Here is a 20,617-nt window from a genome sequence, read left to right on the forward strand (position 1 = left end):
GTGGGACCTGGGGAATCGAGCCTCGAACCGGGGTCCTTAGGCTTCACAGGCAAGCGCTTAACCGCTAAGCCATCTCTCCAGCCCAACTTCTACTTATTTTTAATCCATGTATTACTGAAGCATTGAGCCACAAAGGTAAATATAATGACAAGACAAGTGCAGTTGGCAGCTTTTTCTCAAATATACATGTCACCACAGAAGAAAAACTTTTCAAGGTAATAACCTTCAATGGAATTTGGAATTTCCCTTCTCCTTGCTAGGTATCATTTCCTCCTATAATCTGCCTTGGGAAAAATGCCTCATATTTGATCCAAGAACAACTTCCTGCCAGGAGACAGTATGGGAAGCACTTAGAACTCTAAGAAAGTCAACTTTCACAGGTCAGGCAGACCTTCGACAACACAAACTGTAGCTTGAAGAATCAATGATTCATTTTCACCAAAGGCTACCCAGTAAGGAAACACTCCTTTTTACTCATATCATAAAGGCAATTTTATACCTGTATTATAGATATAGTTCATCTAATATTTTCAATTTAATTCAGCAAAACTTCACATTGACAAACATTGCCTCTTATATGTAACATACTCAAAAAAATATGGTAAGCGTGGTGGTATACACCTTTAATCCCAGTACTTGGGAGGCAGAGGTAGAGGACTGCAGTGAGTTCAAGGCTAGCCTGGAACTATAGAGTTTTCCAGGTCAGTTTAGGCTAGATTGAGACCCTACCTCAAAAAACCAAAACCAGCCAGGCGTGGTGGCACATACCTTTAATCCCAGCACTTGGGAGGCAGAGGTAGGAGGATCCCTGTGAGTTCAAGGCCACCCGGAGACTACATAATGAATTCCAGAATTCCAGGTCAGCCTGGGCTAGAGTGAGACCCTACCTCAAAACACCAAAATTAAAAAAAACAAAAAAAAAAAAAAACTAAAACCAGGAGATGGCAATAATTTAAAGTTTTACATAAAAACTACTGTAAAGAAGCCCACTCTACAATATCAAGCTACCATCAATCACGGGGTATAAGAGGGCCTACACCTATCATACTGTCTATCAAAAAAGTAAGTGTTGCCGGGCGTGGTGGCGCACGCCTTTAATCCCAGCACTCAGGAGGCAGAGGTAGGAGGATCGCCATGAGTTCGAGGCCACCCTGAGACTCCATAGTGAATTCCAGGTCAGCCTGGGCTAGAGTGAGACCCTACCTCGAAAAATCAAAAAAAAAAAAAGTAAGTGTTATCTCAATTCTCCAGGTACTAACTTACTCTCCGTTGGAGAATCTGCTTCTCTTTTCCAGATAGATGCAGATCCTAAGAAGAGAGCTGCCCCAACATACCTCGAAAGGGGCCCAACTGAAACTAAGGACAACTGGCGAAACAAGCAAAGGTGATGTTTTTCTGTGAACCAGATACCAGCACAAAGGGGAAGGAGACCAACACAGAGAAAAATCAACTCCTACCAAATCAGAGAGCCAGAGCCTCAGAGGCCCCCAACACCTCAGCACTGAAGCAGACCAAAACTGAACCCAACATGGCTCAGGGAAATTTTGCGGAAGAGGGGGCGGAAAGAATGTCAGAGTCACATGTTGGGTCATGATTTGCAAAGACATTTATCATACCAACTGGGGGCTAACTCCACAATGCACGACCCATTTTCATCAACAAGGAGGGTCCAATGGGAGGGGGTAGATCACAGATGAGCCTAAACAATGGTACCAAACTGCTTGTATTTACTGAAAAGAAAACTAATAAATTAAATAAAAAAAAAACTACTGTAAAGAAACTCAAGTTATTTGGACTTCTGTAAGCATAATTTTACTTCAAGATAGTATTCACCATTTAAAATAAAGACTAAGTCGTTAAGAAGTGGTGTTTTTCCTTTCACAATGAACTTGTAGAACAAAACTGATTAATAATCTAATTAAATAGTCTTTAGTTTATTCAGTTATTTTTACAATAAAGCACTTTTAATATAATTTAAAACACACATGCTTTGATTGAAGAGTGACTGTAAATGAATCCAGTTTTCTTCCACTTGTGATGATAATTTTGTCATTTCTTCTAAAAGTATTGGCTCTGAAGGAAGCATTTTGAGGTGTAACTGAAAAGGAAAATGTGATTGTTACATATTTTCTTTAAGAAAAGTAAAATCTTATCCGTTTTGAGTCAATTTTTCTACCAAGGAAGCTAAGGAAATACTACTGGTATTTTTTTTCTTAAATACTTCTACTTTCCTCCTTCACTTTACTTTTTATCATTAGCAGAACTGATGTGGGTCATCATTCTCCACTATGCATAATCCTTGATCTAACACTAACTCCATATTCTGGGCTCCTTTCTACATAATCTACTGTAACAAACAGCAGACAGGTCCTCTGATGTATTCACTTGCATTTCTCATTTTTAATCCTTTATGCCACTATCTAAATAAATACCAGCAAAAGCTCATTTTAGACAGTACTACTGAAAATTAGCACTATTTATCTCCTCCAACACATTATACCATTACAGCAGACTTTCAAATTAGGTCTGTGTTGTGTTAATCATATAAGAAATTTATTGTGTCAAATCATTTGAAACTGTGATAGAGGTAAAATTTTTTTATTTCAGCAACAGAAAAAAGCCACAACTTTCCCTTTACAATCATAGAAATGTTTACAAAATATAGCCAATTAAAAAAGTTAATGGAGCCGGGCGTGGTGGCACACGCCTTTAATCCCAGCAAAGGCAGAGGTAGGAGGATCCCTGTTGAGTTCAAGGCCACCCTGAGACTCCATAGTGAATTCCAGGTCAGCCTGGGCTAGAGTGAGACCCTACCTCAAAAACAACAACAAAAAAAAGTTAATGGTTTACTTTAGAGCAAATGGATGACAAAGAAGAATCAAGGATAAAGTTAAAATTATGCTGCTCAAGGAAAAATGATACAATGAAATTTGTAGGAAAACACAGATAAAACTCTATTGCTCAAGACCCCACATGCTGCCGAACATGGAGAGATCAACTGAATCTGGAATGACACCAGTTCCCAACTGGTTAGCCTGTCTAGTGCTGAAAAGTACGAGTTGGGGTGTGTGTGTGTGTGGTGGGGGGGATGGCCAACAATGTTGTAAGCAAGCTATATAAAAGTAACTAGTTTGACAAGACTACACATCTGTGCAATAGTGGCACACAGCCAAGTTGGGTGTGGTGGTTTGGTTCAAGTGCCCATCATATACTTAGGTGTTCGGAATCCTAGGTTCCCAGCTGATGAAGATTTGGGAATTAATGCTTCCTGGAGGCAGTGTATTGTTGGGGGGTGGGCTTATGGCAGGCTTATTATAGCCAGTGTCCCCTTGTCAGTGTGTGACACACTCTCCTGCTGCTACTGTCTACCTTATGTTGGCCAGGGGGTGATGCTCAAGCCATCATTTTCCCCTGCCATCATGGAGCTTCCCCTTCAAGCTTTAAACCAAAATAAAGCCTCTTTTCCCCCAAAGCTGCTCTTGGTCAGATGATTTCTGCCACCAGTGCAAACCTGACTGCAACCATGAGTGACCAACGGCTCTGACTGGCTATGAGATCTGCTCATTGGAAAGGAACCCATACCTGGGACTAGGAACCAAGTCAGAATACGATGGAGACCAAGGTTATGTACTCCAATGAGAAGCTCCCACTAGTTTTTGGCCAAAAATGAGGCTGCAACCATCAAAATCTCTCTAAATTAACAATGCTTATCCCCTCAACCTATCCTGATATCACATGACAAGAACAGATAGCTGACTCCCTGACAGAAGATGAACTACGCAGCCAGGGCCCAGGCGGGCCCAGAGGAACTGGCAAGATGAGCAAGAGTGCTGCTTCCATGGGGAGCCTGACAACCTGGACAAGGGTGATGGAGACAGACACTGAATATACTGAAACTGCACCAAAGTAGAAATCCAGAAGCTACTGAGAGCTCAACACTAATGTAGACTTACAGCACGCCCATCGAGGCTCAAGGAATTTCACAGAAGAGGGGGCAGAAAATTTGTAAAAGCCACAAGGTGGGAGGAAATAGATCCAGAGCCATTGCCACCCCCACCCCTACAATGACTGACTGCTGCTCTCAGCTCATAACCTACAACTCCATGATGAATACCAGTAATCCCACTAAGGAAGGCCCTTAGTGGAGTGGAGGCAGGGTGGAAGGAAACAATGGTACCAGCATATGATGTGCCCATGACATTTCTACTTAATAATAATTTTTAAAGAGGAAAAAAAATCATGCTGCTGAGTAATAATAAAAAATTTTAAAAGACTATAAATCTGATGGATCCAGCCACTGCATATGGTGGTCACCAACCACAGCAGCTATTTGCAAATTCTGTGACACTAAAATTCAGCTTTTTGGTTGTGCTAGACATATTTCAAATATTTTATATGACATATTAAATATATGAAATAAGACAAGTAGCTGTCAAAATAAACACAATGCACACACACACCATTCCTATTTTTGCAGAATGTTCTCTTCAATAACACTGCTCCAGAAGAAGAGCTATGTTAACAGTATTTTACCTTCAACTTACCTTAAGAAATAATGCAAGATATGCCTGGGCTAACTCAAAATCACGCTTTCTGTCCATCATTATCCCAATCATTTTCAAAAAACTTTGCATGACCTCTATAGATCCGCCACCATCAGGAGACAGGTTTCGAAGCTCTGTTTCAATTCCTGATGGGCCTAATTCTTTCAGCAGGTTAAGAGCAGCTTCATCTGTGTTATTTTAAAAAGAATCAGGTCATCACCTATAATTACTTAAACTAGTTTCCTTCACACCCTTAGCAAGATATATTTAAAATGGCACCTGAAATTCTTTTTGTGCATAAATTTTTATGCCATAGCAGAATGAGCAAGGTATGTGAAAATTAGTAAAAATGACAACAATGAAATTAAAAGTACTAAGTACCCTAAAATTTTTGCACTGTTGATAATTTAAAGTTGTTTCCTACTGTTAAGGAAAATGTAGTGCTACAACAGACACTTTAAGATACTCACAATCAATTACAACAAATCCTCACATAAGGCCATTAAGGCATATATCAAAGTATTAATAGTGATTATCACGAGTATTTTCTTTTCTTCTAGATCTGTTTGGGCTACAGCAAGGCCCTACCTCACAAAACAAAACAAAAAATACTAATACTAATAGGAGGCTGGAGAGATGGCTCAGCATTACAAACCCTAACAACTCAAGTTTGATTCCCCAGTACCCACTTAAGACAGATGCACAAAGTGTTGCATGTATGTGGAGTTTGTTTGCAGCAGTTGAAGGCTCTGGTGTGCCCATTCCCTCTGTATGTATTTATCTCTCTCTCTGCTTGGAAATAAATAGATTTTTTTTTTTTTTAAGAAAAAAAGAAATACTAATAGGGATGGGGAGATAGCTTAGCAGTTAAAGGCACTGCTTACAAAGTCTGTTTCCTCAGGTTTGATTCCCTAGTACCTACATAAAGCCAGATGCACAAAGTGGTACATGCATTTGAAGTTTGTTTGCAGTGGCAAAAGGCTATGGAATACCCATTCTCTCTGCAAATAGATATTTTTAAAAATACTAATATAGAAATATATAAATTAAGAGAAAAAGATTCCATTTCTTATTCATATTACCCTCAGCTCTTCTTTGCACTAGAAGTAAAAGCTCTATCATTTAATATGCATCCTATGCAAATATACTCAACAACCATTTTTACAAGTCACTTAATATTAATAGTAGCAATGGTTATTCCTTTAGCTTTTGGAAAAAGAATACCACCACAAAAAAAGTTTAATCAATTTCATTTTCTGTTGTTCAGTATATTTTAAGCAATTGTTTTGGTTTTTTGTTCTTCCTTATTCCTCAATAAATACAAGAAGTCATCTGAAAAACCCATCAGTACCAAATTTGCCCAAGTGGACTCAAATGACATTAACATGAACACAAAAGCAATTATACTATGAAACAAGAGGATGAGTCAAACTTTTAACAAGACACAAGGCAAATTTTTTAGGGGAGCCAACATTGGTTTTAAAATTAGCTATAAAACGTAAATTTCAAAATTTAAATATGTTAACACTTTTAGAAAATCTTGTTTTAGCCAGGCATGGTGGCATACAGCTTTAATCCCAGCACATGGGAGGCAGAGGCAGGAGGACTGCCATGAGCTTAAGGCCACCTTGAGACCATAGTGAATTTCAAGTCAGTCTCGGCTAGAAGGGAAACACCAACTCAAAAAATAAAAAAACCCGTGTGTGTGTGTGTGTGTGTGTGTGTGTGTGTTTGTATATCTTGTTTTAAAATTTCACTTCTGGAAGATAATTTGGGATATGTAAAATGATGAGAGACACTTATGTTAGATGGTTTCTGATGTTTGTATTGCAGGGTTGGAGAGATGGCTTAGCAGTAAAGGAGCTTGCCTGGGAAGCCTAAGGACCCAGGTTCAATTCCCCCCTACACACATAAGCCAGATGCACAAAGTGGCATATGTGCCAGGAGTTCATTGCCCATTCTCTCCCTCTTTATCACAAATAAATAAATAAATTGAAGTAAAAATATTAAAAAATTGTACTGCAAATTCAAATTGCAAACAAAAAGAAGCTATAAAAAACTTTTAGGATAAATGTACATGAAAGACTTCCTTACTATAAATGTTGCTAATAACTGTATCTACTGGAAATAACAAACAATAAAAAAAAATCATGTGAATCTAGTGGCACTCATTTAATGTATTTTAAAATTAGTGCAGACTAGAACAAAAATTTGAATTCTTTTGTTCACATTATATCCTTTTATCTACTAAGAAATGTTATTTCCTTCTGTTTTTCATCAGAGAAACTAAAACATGCTTAAGGCATTTGTTAAAATATTTTATAACTTAACTTACACTTATTATTTTCCAGTCCTTCTTCAAGTTTCAGGTAGAAATTTGATTTTTGAGCCAAAATCCCAAGATTTACCACTTTAGACTTAAACAAAAACAAATACGTATTATGCAAAGAACATTAAATGTCACAAAAGTATGACTTATAGTTTAAATGATTATTTAAAACTGGTTCCCCAAATACAAGCAAGCATGCACCCATAAGCTTAGAATCTTGTAACTTGGTTTTTACCTGCTGGGGATCATTGTTTTGCTCAGGTACAGCAAATCTAGGTACAAGTCCAGGAACCGTTGGAATAAAAAATGGTGCTGATTTAGGTACTTTGGGTGGTTCTTTTGGTTTATTTTTTTTCTGATAAAGAGAAAATGAGAAAGAGGAAAAAGGACCAGTTAGCAATCATCCTGCTGTTTCTAATATTTAATTCCAAATAAATTTTAAAATGAATTACTAAAAAGTACAACAGGAAAGCCGGGCATGGTGGTGCACACAAGTATGAAGCTTTTATTAAGATCAGAATGTTGACCTACAATCCATGTGACCAATACGGCAGCTATCCTTAACCCCACCTGCCATGTGCAGGCCTCCAGCACCCTACTAATAAAGCAAAAGGATTTACAATGATTGGGCACAGGAGCAGCTCAGAGATGACAATGTTCATCTTCCTGAAATGAACTACCTTTACACTGAATACCTCTTAAACAAAATGGGATAGAATGAGAAATATAAATATGGACAGCTTCACATAAAATAATTTCCCGGGGACTGGACAGATGACTCAGTGGCTAAAGATGCTTGCAAAACCTAATGGTTGAGGTTCAAATCCCCAATAGCCGTGAAAAGTCAAATGCACAAAGTGGCACATGTGTTTGGAGTTTGTTTGCAGTGGCAGGAGGCCCTGGCAAGCTCATTCTCTTTGTCTCTGTCTCTCAAAATAAATATATAAAATAAATAAATAAAACTGGCTTCCCAATCCACTTATCTCCATAGGAAAATTTAGAACCGAACTAAACTCCTCCAGGAGAAATATTTGCTAATGTTTTGGAAATGCATGACCCATTGTGTTGGGATTTTAATTCTTCCTTAGCGCTTTTAAAGAAAACATTATTGGTGGCTTACAAAATAGTTCAAGTGTTAATAAAATTCCTATTGAGAGAATTTACTTCTCAGTATCATTTGCTACAAGAGACTTTTCATGATAATCTAACAAAGGAGTCTCATAGCCTCTAGGTTCTAGTATCTTCTAGGCAAGCTTGGTAAAGTTTTTGTTTGAAAGGGAATTACACACAAGCAAGATAAAGCAGTGCCCATGCAGTGCAAGTGCAGCCCTCCTCTGCACAACAGAACCTATGAGGTAAGTGTCTAGGTTAATCTAGTTGCTGATTTGCATAGATAAGAAGTTTTATAGAAAAGTAACTTGCAGAATACATGGAAACATTTTACATTTTATTGTGTAGGAAATAGCAATAACAAGGGGATTCAGCACATTTCTTGCATAGCCATCCATCAGGTGTCTGTTTTTATGCAACACTATCTATTTGTGAGGACAGCCAAATGCTTTATTACTTGAGCATTATTCTCATGGCCCCTCTCACCTTGTTTACTTACTTTCTGATGTCTTGCTTTTAAAGCTATTTCATAAAAGCCCATATCCCTTTACAGCTGACAGACCGACTGTATGAAGGAGGGATTTCCTAGCTATGCTCCATCAGCATAACTTTACGCAGATGTTCAAACTCTCAAAAAGTTAGCAGATAAAAAAGCATTTTAAATATAAAATGTAAATGTTCCTTTCCTTACCCATGACACACCTATCTTCTCTAGGGCTAAGTGATGAGGAAAATTATAACATCCTGCTGAAGTTTCCTACAGTTATATGCATTTGGTTAACTCAACACAGTCCACACTGAGTTAGTATAAACATAAGCTTTAGGGGCTGAAGAGATGGCTTAGCGGTTAAGGTGCTTGTCTGCAAAGCTAAAGCACCCAGATTTGACTCCCTAGACCCATGTAAGCCAGATGCACAAGGGGCACACACATCTGGAGTGTGTTTGCAGTGGCTGGAGGCCCTGGGGGAGGCATTCTCCCCCCCCCCTCTCTCTCAAATAAGTACATAAAAATAAATTAGGGCTGGAGAGATGGCTTAGTGGTTAAGCACTTGCCTGTCAAGCCTAAGGACCCTGATTCGAGGCTTGATTCCCCAGGACCCACGTTAGCGGATGCACAGGGGCACAAGCGTTTGGAGTTCCTTTGCAGTGGCTGGAGGCCCTGGCATGCCCGTTCTCTATCTATTTCCTCTTTCTTTCTGTCTGTTGCTCTCAAATAAATAAAAAAGAACACAAAATAAAAAATAAATAAATAAAATTTAAAAACTTTAAATATAAGCTTTAGTTGATATACTTATGTACATATTTAATCAGTCCAAGTTTCATAAAACAATTTTTTTTTCGTGTTTGGAGGTAGGGTCTCACTCTAGCCCAGATTGACCTGGAATTTACTATGTAGTCTCAGGGTGGCCTCAAACTCACGGCAATCCTCCTACCTCTGCCTCCCGCATGCTGGGATTAAAGGCGTGTGCCACCACGCCCGGCCACAAAACAATTTTTACACCTACAATCATAAGAGAATTTGAAATTTTTCACTATCATCAACTGCTTTTTCTACTCATTTGTGGCTATGAAACACACTTCACTAACGTATTATAGAAGATCATATAATACATTATCTAGTACGGATCTCATTAACTTACATGCCTGACTACATGCCTGATCCTGACACAGCAAGCTCTAAAAATCTACTTGTAATATAATTAGCACAGTGTAGGGTAATAATGTTAACTAATGCTTAGTTTAAAAAAGAAATAGTGAAATTTTCTTAAATTTAGCAATAAGAAACATGTTTTTGTAGTTTTTTTCCCCATTGTTTAAAACACTACAAATATAATTTATTAGAATGCATGCTGAAGCATCCCATTTCTCAAGGCTCTGTAGCTGTAGACTGTACTTCTAGTCCATCCAAACATCTGCAGTGCTTTCAGCTGATGTATTGCAGTTATCTGTGTGAAAATCACATTATTTATATAGTCATATCTTTACTACCTTGCACATTAATTGTTCTCCCTAATGCGCCCTCTAAGAAGGGGAAGTTATCTCTGTTAAAATGTTCCTGGTGCATGGGTTAGGACTCAATATCAAGAGTAGCTAGAATTACCTTAATGACATCAAGATTAAGAAGGTTTTTCCAGCGTGATTCAGGCAGAAGTGACAGAGTCACCAAGTGTGCATTCAGCTGCTCTGGTGACTCATACTCTACCATTTCATCACATGGCTCAAGCTGTTCTTCTGATACTTCTATATCTAAAAATAAATTCAGGTAAGATGAATGCAAATGCGACTTTATCAAATAAAAACAACTTGTCATTCCAAATCCATTTGTACTTTGTAACATTCACACAAGATAGATTTATAAATTCTTTCCACTATTTCTTATGCTTATCCTACTCTTTATTTTCTCAAAACACATTTACACTGCTATATTACTTAATATCATAAAATATATCTCGCTTGCTTCTGCTGCAGTAATCCTGTATTCAATTTACAACACTACAGCTCAATGCTCTTTGCTATTCTGTGAGTACCTTGGCTTTGACAAGTACCAGGAAGCATCACCACTGAAGGAACATAATCTGTAGGAAGTGGCCGTAATGAGACAACTGAATAGAGGGAAATATTGGACCTGAGAAATCAAAAAACAAAATAGCATTTTTATAAAAACAAATTTATTCAAAGAAACTTGGCAGTAATTGCTACATTCTTAAATTTGGCCACAGACTACAGTCACTACTAATTAAGGCCTCAAAAACAATTTGTTTTAATTTGAAGTTTACTTATTTATATCCTGTATACCATCACGTGAAAAAATATATAACATTATTGATGAAGTATATATTAGTAAAAAACATGTTTGAGACCATGAATAGATAATATTTTAGCAATGTTAAATAACCTCCATTTATTCTTTTGACAAAAATTAACCTTCAAGGAAAACTAAATGGTAATTTTTACAACCATAACTCCAGAAAATACCAATCCTCATCCTCTTCCTCTTAAGATAAGAGAACTACATGAAAGAACTCACCATAGATAAATTCCAAGGTGGTCTACATGGGAAGTTGCTAAAAAGTCTCCCGTTGGGGACATAGTCACATTGAGAGGGGCTGAATCCAACAAAAAGCAGTCTATAAGGCTATGAAAAGAATCAAGATGTTAGCTCTACTACAATGAGCATAATTCAGAAAAAAATGTATGTGTATATATCTCTATGCAACCTTGCATATTGTTTCTCAGGAATGATGTCTATCCTTTTTCTGGCTTACCAATTAGGCTGAAATGGCTGGCCTCAAGGCTCAGATATTCACCTATCTCAACTTCCCCATTGCTAGGATTACAGCATTGAAATGCCCCATACCTGGCACTTATTATTATTATTTTTTAAAAAATTATATTTTAATTTATTTGAGACAGAAAGCCAGCACGTGCCAGGGCCTCTAGACACTGCAAATGAACTCCAGATGCATGTGCCACCTTGTGCATCTGCCTTATGTGGGATCTGGGGAATTGAACCTGAGTCCTTAGGATTCGTAGGCAACCACCTTAACCACTAATTTCTCTCTCCAGCTCACACCTGCTATAAAAAAGTTAACTTGCAATAACCACAAAGCTTGCTTTAGATAGGTACAGTTCCAGATGGATACATTTATATGTCATTGCATTCAAAGGTTACTCAATATCACTTCAGTTTTTAGGTTATTTCATGATAATGCTCATTCTTTAAACATTTGTCATGCTACATAAATGATGAAAGTTGTTTACTGAAGGCAGAACTAGGAACTGCCACAGGTTGCTATTCTGATGATGGTTTTAAAAAGGAAAACTGAGAAGAACTGAACAGAATCCCAGAGTTGCATGATGAAATGGTAATCCTTGTTCATTGTATTCTATTGCAAGACAACTGACCCATCCTTATGGACAACCAGATATGGAAAACCTTTCTCTGTATTTTTGCTTTGCTATCCCCCCGCCTCACGGCCGAATTAGGGTCTCACTCTAGCCCAGTTTGGCCTGAAATTCACTACATAATATCAGAGGCCCTGAACTCACGGCGATCCTCCTACCTCTGCCTCCCAAGTGCTAGTATTAAAGACATGTGCCACCACGCCCGGCTTTTGCTCTGCTATTTAAAACCTAACCCATCATGGATAAAACACAAAGGAGTCTATTTCTTCAGCTGTGCAGCAGAACAATGGTAGTGCTCAGGTTTGATATGAACAAAAGAAAAGCGCATAAAGTGCCTGGAAACACCGGTAAATACTAGCATAGTGGAGATGAAGCAGCTCTACTTACTTGCTTAACACTGCTTGCCAAGTTCTCTCATGTGTTCTACTTTTAAGTTTGTGCCAAAGAATCACTTTCTTTTTTCCCTTTTACTCAAAATATACTTCTGGCCTGGGCATGGTGGCACATGCCTTTAATTGCAGCACTTGGAAGGCAGTGGTAGGAGGAGTGCCAGGAGTTCAAGGCCTCCCTGAGACTACATAGTGAATTCCAGGTCAGCCTGGGCTTGAGTGAGACCCTACTTTAAAAATATATATATATATTTTGTCCATTCTGTATCTTATTCATTTTCTTTTGAAAATCAAAAATGTCTTATTTTTGCTCACGTTGCACCTAGATTTGTGCTACTGTATTTACCTTAGATAGTATATGTTCATTTAGAAATAATGTACTACTTAATGATGAAAACCAATCAGATTTATTTATGTTCAACATTTTACTGAAAAAAAAATTCAGCAAAATAGCTAATGCTAAGTCAGTTTCATGGCTCTGAATTCTACTTTCAGATCCTAATTTTTCCATTCCAAAGATAAATTTGCTACTTTAATTTTAAAAAGGGATTTTGCAAGGTAGGGAAGATGCCTCAGTGAGTAAGTATTTGCTGCACAAACATAAGGACCTCAGCTCAGATCCCCAACACCCACATAAACTTCCCATAATCCCAGTACCAGGCAGGCAGTGGTAGAGGTAGCTCAAAGGCTTGCTGACTAGCTTGTCTAGCAAAATTGGTCATCTCAAGGTTCAGTGAGATATCCTGTCTTATCTGTCTTTGACATATGTCTTCCACATATAACATGCACTCACATACAAGGGCAACCACAAAACACAATCACATGTATCCACAAACATACAATGATATACAAAGCAGAAAATTAAAAAAAAATCCCATGCAATCCCCATCAAAATTCCAATGGCATTCTTCAAGAAAATAGAAAAAAAAAAAAAATCCACCAACTGCTCTTGATTCAGCTAACTGATCCCCTCAGTGGTACGATAACAATAGCTGGATCTGGGAAACAAGTCAGAACCATATCCAATTATAAGCCCACTCTCCATTAACAAGCTACCACCAATCATGGGCTACAAGAGGTCCTACACCTATTAAATTCTCTATAAAAAAGTAAGGGTTATCTCATTTGTCTGGTGCTAACTTACTCTCCACTGGCGAATCTGCTTCTCTTTTTCAGATAGATGTAGACCCTAAGTGGAGAGCCACCCCATCATACCTCAAAAGGACCCCAGATGAAAGTAAGAACAATTGGGGAAACAAGCAAGGGTGCTGTTTTCTTGGTGAACCAGATACCAACACAAGGGTGAAGGAGATCAACACAGAGAAAAATCAACTCCTACAAATCAAAGATCCAGAGACCTAGAGTCCCCCAATACCTCATCACTGAAGCAGACCAAAAATGAACCCAACATGACTCAGGGAAATTTTGTGGAAGAGGGGGTGGAAAGAATGTCAGAGCCACATGTTGGGTCATGATATGCAGAGACATTTATCCCACCCATAACTGTGGGGTAACTCCAGAATGCATGACCCATATACATCAACAAGGAGGGGCCAGAGGGAGGGGGTAGGTCATGGATGAGCCTAACAATGGTACCAAATTGACTGTATTCGCTCAGTACAAAAGCAATTAATAAAAAAAAGAAAGAAAAAAATTCATTTGGAAGCAAAAATCCTCTAGTATCTAAATTAATTTTGAGCAACAAAAATAAGGCTGATGGTATCACCATACCTACTTTATCCTATGTTACAGAGCCATAGTTACAAAAAAAAAAAAAAAAAAAAGCATGGTACTGGCACAAAAACAGACACGTATATCAATGGAACAGAATAGAGGACCCAGATGTAAGTCCGTGTAGCTTTAGCAACCTGATCTTTGACAAAAATGCCAAAAATACTAATTGGAGGAAACAGCCTCTTTAGCAAATGGTGCTGAGAAAATTGGATATGTATCTGTAGAAGGATGAAAATAGATCCTTATCTCTCCCCATGCATAAGAATTAAGTACTAATGGATAAAAGACCTTAATATTAGACCTGAAAGTGCTAGAGGAAAAAGTAGGGAAAAACCTTCAACACACTGGTCTTGGCAAAGACTTTCTGAATATAACACCAATTGCTCAGGCAATAAAATCACAGATCAACGGCTGGAACCTCATAAAATTGCAAAGCTTTTGTATGGCAAAGAACACTGAATAGAGCAAAAAGGCAACCTACAGAATGGGGAAAAAAATCTCCGTCAGCTATACATCTGATAGCAGATTAATATCTACGATATACAAAGAACTCAAAAAATTAAATAAGAAATCAAACAGCCCAATTAAAAAATGGACTATGGAACTAAATAAGAGTTCTCAAAAGAAGAAATACAGATGGCATATACACATCTAAAAAAATGTTCTACATACCTAGTGATCAGTGAAATACAGATTAAAACTGTTGAAATTCTATCTTACTCTTGTCAGACTGGCTACCATAACAAAATCAAATGACCATAAATGCTGGTGAGGATACAGAAAAAGAGGAACCCTTCTACACTGTTGGTGGGGATGCAATCTGGTCCAGCCATTGTGGAAATCAGTGTGGAGATTTCTGAGACAACTAAAAATAGAACTACCATATGGCCCAGCTACAGCACTCCTAGGCATATATCATAAGGACTCATCTCACTCCCTTAGATACTTGCTCAACCATGTTTATTGCTACACTTTTCACAGTAGCTAGGAAATGGAACCAGCCTAGATGTTCCTCAACTGATGAGTGGATAATGAAGATGTAGCACATTCATACAATGGGTTCTACTCAGCAGTAAAGAAAAATGAAGTTATGAAATTTGCAGGAAAATGGATGGATCTGGAAAGTATTATACTTAGTGAGGTAACCCAGGCCCACAAAGCCAAATGTCACGTTCTCTCTCATATGTGGATCCTAGCTATAAATTATTGGACCTCTATGTGAGTAGGAACAAAACTCAGTAGCAGAGGCCAGTAAGCTAGAAAGGAGATATAAAGGGAATAGAAAAGGGGCGGGAGGTTGGTACTTAATGGGATGGTACTTAATATATGTAAGCAGAGGAACAGATTAATGGGGGTGAAAAGGCCTAAGTGAGGTCAGGGAAAGAGACTGGTAAAGAAAAGGTGGAGGGAGGGCTAATTAAAATTTAAGAGGATATAAGTAAGTCATATGGAAACCTACTTTTTTGGACAATGGAAAACTCAGAAGCCATAGATTGTTACTAGAAAATTTTCAGTGCCAGGGATGGGATACCTTCCAGTGAGTTGTTGGCCAGTGAGGTCCCTGATGCCCCCAAAACATTACAGGCCATTGCCGAGGCCCTTGGTTTCCCATCAGGAATGGATGGTAAGACCCTATTGCTGAAGACTGCACATACTTGGGCTGCAAGGCCACTGAGAAATCCTGCTGGAGCTGAGCTGAAAACCTCCTCCCTGTAGACCAGCTGACAGAAACCTGGAAAAAGCTACACTGCATGCAGTTTAATGGGAAAGAGAAATTATGAATGAAGATACTCAACACTGGACATTGCAAGCCTTAAATTTGGCAACCAGGCCAAATGAGCCAATGAGTGCAATAGTGGCATGTCTGTTATGGGGGAAACCAACCTCTCTTTAATTGGACTGGAAGCCCGCTCCATGGGAGGGAATACAGCCCTGATACTGAAAACCTCAACAAGGGTAACCATAAGCCCAAGGGGGATAATGTCTGCTGGTTATCTGGCTAAATGTATATACCTTGCTCACCAAACTTCCCAGTAAGCACTTACCTTAATGTTCATACCCATATATTAATACTACTCTCACTTTTGGTTACAGAAGCTTCTCTTTTCAAATGGCAGTGGCCTTGAGATGACTCAGAAGGCAACATTGTGCTGAGAAGTGACAGAGGAGTGCTTAGCACTGAAATATCTCTATCACAACTTCTAAGGCTCAGGGGCCAATGCAGAAGAGGTGGCAGAAAGAATGTCAGGGCAAAAGGAAGAGTAGGACTCCTTACAACGTACTCCTCCAGATACAAAATGGCCTGGATATCCATGTCCTCACAGTGCCTGACAGTACCTACTCAAGACCATCATATTAGGAGGGAAAGATCATGACATCAAAATAAAAGAGACTGATTGAGAGGGGGAGGGGATATGATGGAGAGTGGAGTGTCAAAGGGGAAAGCACAAGGAGGGAGGAAATTACCATGGAATATTGTTTACAATTCTGGAAGTTGTCAATAAAAAAAAATCTTTTTTAAAATCCCAAAATAGGTGTGACAATACACTTATAGGAGGCTGAAGCAAGAGGACCACGAATCTAAAGCTAACCTACACTAAAATATGTGACCCTTCCTCACAAAAAAGAAAAGAAACTTTTGCCAATTTTAATGTCACTGAAATTAGCCTATTTCTCCCATGTAATATATGCCATTAAGGAATAAAATGAAAGAAAAACACATTATGTCAAGTATATAACTTGTACCGCTCCCTTCCTTCAATTCAAATTATATAATGTTCACTTTTAACAGCAAAAGGCCAGGATGTAAAGAGATTATTCAAGTTTAAGAATACAGCTAACCAGATTTTGTTTAGCTCCATTTTAAGTGAAAAAGTGATACACGTGTGGGTAAAAGCCCCTAGTCACTAAGTAGACCCACTAATGACACTCTTTAGCTATGCTTCCTCTAGACCAGATACATATGCTGGGTAGGGTGTGCTTCATGCCTGTAGCCAAGTTAAAGGGAAATGAGAAATCAGGGTTTTTCCTTTCTAAAGATCAGATTGCTGTCACATATGTGGTTATCTAATTTCCTGAGAAAACGCTGGATTAGTAACTAGCAAGTTTCATTCCATGAAATGGATTTCTGACATTGCTATAGTACTGACAGAAGAGATAAGACAATATAAAGAAAGGAAAACTAAGGTGTTGCACCTTTTAATTCAATATGAACAGTCACAAAAGCTCTCAAAATAAAATATCTGCTTTATTTTGGAGTATCAAGAAGACCAAATGAGTTTGAGATTTATATGTATTATTTCCATATCTTAATTTTGCAGGAATGTTTTAGAGGAGATTGTAGGTTTTGCCCTGTTTTTTTGATGTTACTCCCTGCTGTTTAGAAATCTAAAATACTGCAATGACAAAACATGTGAGAAAAATTCCCAAACATATTTGCATTAAAAAAAACTACCTAGAGGGCTGGAGGGATGGGTTAGTGGTTAAGGCATTTGCCTGCAAAGCCAAAGGACCCAGTTTCTATTCCCCAGGACCCACATTAGCCAGATGCTCAAGGGGGTGGAGTTCGTATGCAGTGGCTGGAAGCCGTGGTGCACCCATTCTCTCTCCCCCTTCTTTGTCAAATAATTAACTAAGAAAAAAAAAAAAAAACCTACCTAGCCAGGTGTGATAGAGCACGCTTTTAATCCCAGCACTCCAAAGGGTGAGGTAGAATGATCACTGTGAGCTCCAGGTCAGGCCAGCCTGGAGCTACAGAGTGAGTTCCAAGTTGCCTGGACTACAGTAAGACTATCTGGGCAGGGGGACAATAACCGACCAACCAAATGAAGAAGCTACCCAAATAAGAACCTGTGTTCTAACCACTCACTGAACCATCTCTCCAGCCCCCGTATTTATACCTTAAAACATTACCCAATTTAGTGACAACACATCCAATGCAAACCTGAAACAGCTTATTATTTAATCATTTTATGAAGTTGTAGCTATATAAAACACCAAAAATAATAAATAGACAAATAAATACCATATTTCAAACAAAAAAAAGCTACCCAATCCACGGCCTATGGGCGTAAATTACATGTTACGACAAAGACTGAGAAATCATGCAAGGGACTTAAAAATGAACTCACCACCCAGATGGAAGGTCCCAAGTCCTAATAGAACAATCCATTGCAGCACTTATCAGCCAACGCCCATCAGGACTGAAAGCCTTTAAAATAAAACAACAAAAATATGCCATATAATATATGGAGATATATTAGCCATACCTGGGTATACATATATATACATGTTACTATGTATAGATGCATATATATGAACATCTTAAAGAATATAAAACATGGGAATAATTTACACTGCATGAAAAAACAGATGAGATGTAACTAAATAAAATTCAGGCTGCCTTATTTGTATTTATTTATTTATTTTATTTTTTTCAAAGTAGGGTCTCACTCTGGCCCAGGCTGACCTGGAACTCAGTCTGTAGTCTCAGGCTGGCCTCTAACTCATATCAATGGTCATACCTCAGCCTCCTAAGGGCTGGGACTCAAGGCATGCGCCATCACGCTTGGCTAGAATGCTTTATTTTATATATAAAAAAAAGCATTTCCTGAGGTGGGTCGCCTTTAATCCCAGCACTGGAGAGGCAGAGAGGTAGGAGAATTGCCATGTGTTCAAGGCCACTCTGAGACTACACAGTGAATTCCAGGTCAGCCTGGACTAATGTGAGACCCTACCTCAAAAAAAAAAAAAAAGCTTTTCCCATGTATCACTGATCTGGAACTTGGGTTTTAAATGAATTACTGAAAGTTCATGAAATTAAGATTAGCACCCCAATTTTCATAGCACTGTATATTTAGAGAACTAATAAACTGTGACTAGAAATTATTTTTAACATTAAAGTGTTATTCTGTGAATAAATTAGAAATATTTTCCTAGCTTAACTCAGTTATAAAATATTTGTAAAAGCAACAAAACTCTATTCTTTGAAAGCAGCATATATATAATACTATCTTTCCAGAAATTAATCTAAACCATTATAATTCTGAAGAGTGAAAAATTTCCTGGAACATTAAAGTTAATAAAGAAATACTTCTACTTCTACCTGTAGCTTCATTCACTGAAAAAAAAATTTTCTCCCTTCATGAATAAAATATAATTTAAAGCAAGAATAATCAGAAGGATATTCAAAATACATTTAGATAATGGCATACATAATTTCACTTCACAAGACTTGAGACTAGAAAAGACTCAAAAGTAAAAAACTTTAAAATTCACAGCATTAGATTATTAACCCAGGAGTCTATTAATACCATAGGGATTATACCTTTTAGCAAATGATACAAATATAAGTTCAATGCTACTACTTTGCTCAGCTAGTTATAGCAAGATCACCAAAGCATAAGTGTCAAGGTAAAGATAAATCAGTTTACAGAGGGCCAGTGCAGTCAGTAAAGGATGGGAATAACATCTCTCTAAGACAAGGTCCTATTATAAATGCTAACAGATGTTAGTAAGCAGAAGAAACTGCAGATACCTAAATGGAGGTCAAGTCTGAAAAGGAAAGAAATAGGAAGGGCAAGCTGACACTGGCAATATTTACAAACATGTCATTTTATCATAATTATTCCACTCACACCCATGTTTCTACAGACACTGTCATCACAAATTCTGCTGCTGGTAACGCTGTCAACCTCATAGTACAGGATGTAATTTCTTGACCAATTTCTTTCCCTACTTTTAAGGGGTGGACTAAGCACTGTAAATTCTGTTTTTCTATACTAGGCTTAATAAAGTAACATGGAGGTCACTACTGAGTGTGCTTCATAGTTAGGATTTCAATGTTATTTTATCTCTTTTCAAGTAAATGGATCTATAACTAATGTCAAATGACAACACATTCTTTAAATACTCCTAAACTGACAATGCTAAGGTTTTAAAATTTATTTAAATGAAGTATGCTTTAAAACCATACTACATATTCCACTGAACAACATGAGAGCAAGCTTAATGACCCTCTTATTAAAAATCTTTTGGCTGGGCGTGGTGGTGCACACCTTTAATCCCCAGCACTTGGGAGGCAGAGGTAGGAGGATCACTATGAATTTGAGGCTACCCTGTGACTACATAGTGAATTCCAGGTCAGTCTGAGCTAGAGTGAGACCCTAACTCAAACCCCCTCGCTCCCCCCCAAAAATAAAACTTTTGGAGGGGCTAGGGAGATGCCTCATTGGTTAAAGGTGCTTCCCTAAAAGCCTGCTGGCTTGGGTTCAACTCCCCAACATAAAGAGACATGTCCCACATGAAGCTGGATTCCAAGTGGCTGGAGTTCCTTTGCAGCAGCAAGAGAATCTGGTGTACTTGCCGCTCCCCCAAATGTGCAAATAAAAATAATTTTTAAAAAATGAAAATTGAACTGGGCATGGTAGCACACACCTTTAATCCCAGCACTTGGGAGGCAGAGGTAGGAGGATTGCTGTGAGTTCAAGGCCACCCTGAATCTACATAGTAAATTCCAGGTCAGCCTGGGCTCGATTGAGACCCTACCTTGAAAAACCAAAAATAAGATTAAAAAAAAAAAGAAAAATTGTTTGAAGATACAAACT

The 20,617-nt window shown here is 38.1% G+C and overlaps 1 protein-coding gene across 2 annotated transcripts in view; it reads right to left on the reverse strand.

The window, feature by feature from the left end:
* Positions 1–1,942: 1,942 nt before the first annotated feature.
* The window catches only part of Wdr36 (WD repeat domain 36), a 43,383-nt gene continuing 24,708 nt past the window's right edge, over positions 1,943–20,617 (reverse strand). For both annotated transcript variants that reach the window (XM_004652478.3, XM_045133089.1), the window contains exons 16-23: positions 18,143–18,222; positions 11,012–11,119; positions 10,512–10,609; positions 10,085–10,230; positions 7,109–7,228; positions 6,880–6,961; positions 4,545–4,732; positions 1,943–2,098 (exon numbers count right to left, since the gene is read on the reverse strand). In XM_004652478.3, the coding sequence (XP_004652535.2) occupies positions 1,949–2,098; positions 4,545–4,732; positions 6,880–6,961; positions 7,109–7,228; positions 10,085–10,230; positions 10,512–10,609; positions 11,012–11,119; positions 18,143–18,222 (972 nt within the window). In that variant the 3' untranslated portion in view covers positions 1,943–1,948. The remainder of the gene's footprint in view (positions 2,099–4,544; positions 4,733–6,879; positions 6,962–7,108; positions 7,229–10,084; positions 10,231–10,511; positions 10,610–11,011; positions 11,120–18,142; positions 18,223–20,617) is intronic.

This window comes from Jaculus jaculus, chromosome 13, assembly GCF_020740685.1.
Source record: "Jaculus jaculus isolate mJacJac1 chromosome 13, mJacJac1.mat.Y.cur, whole genome shotgun sequence".
Lineage (NCBI taxonomy): Eukaryota > Metazoa > Chordata > Mammalia > Rodentia > Dipodidae > Jaculus > Jaculus jaculus.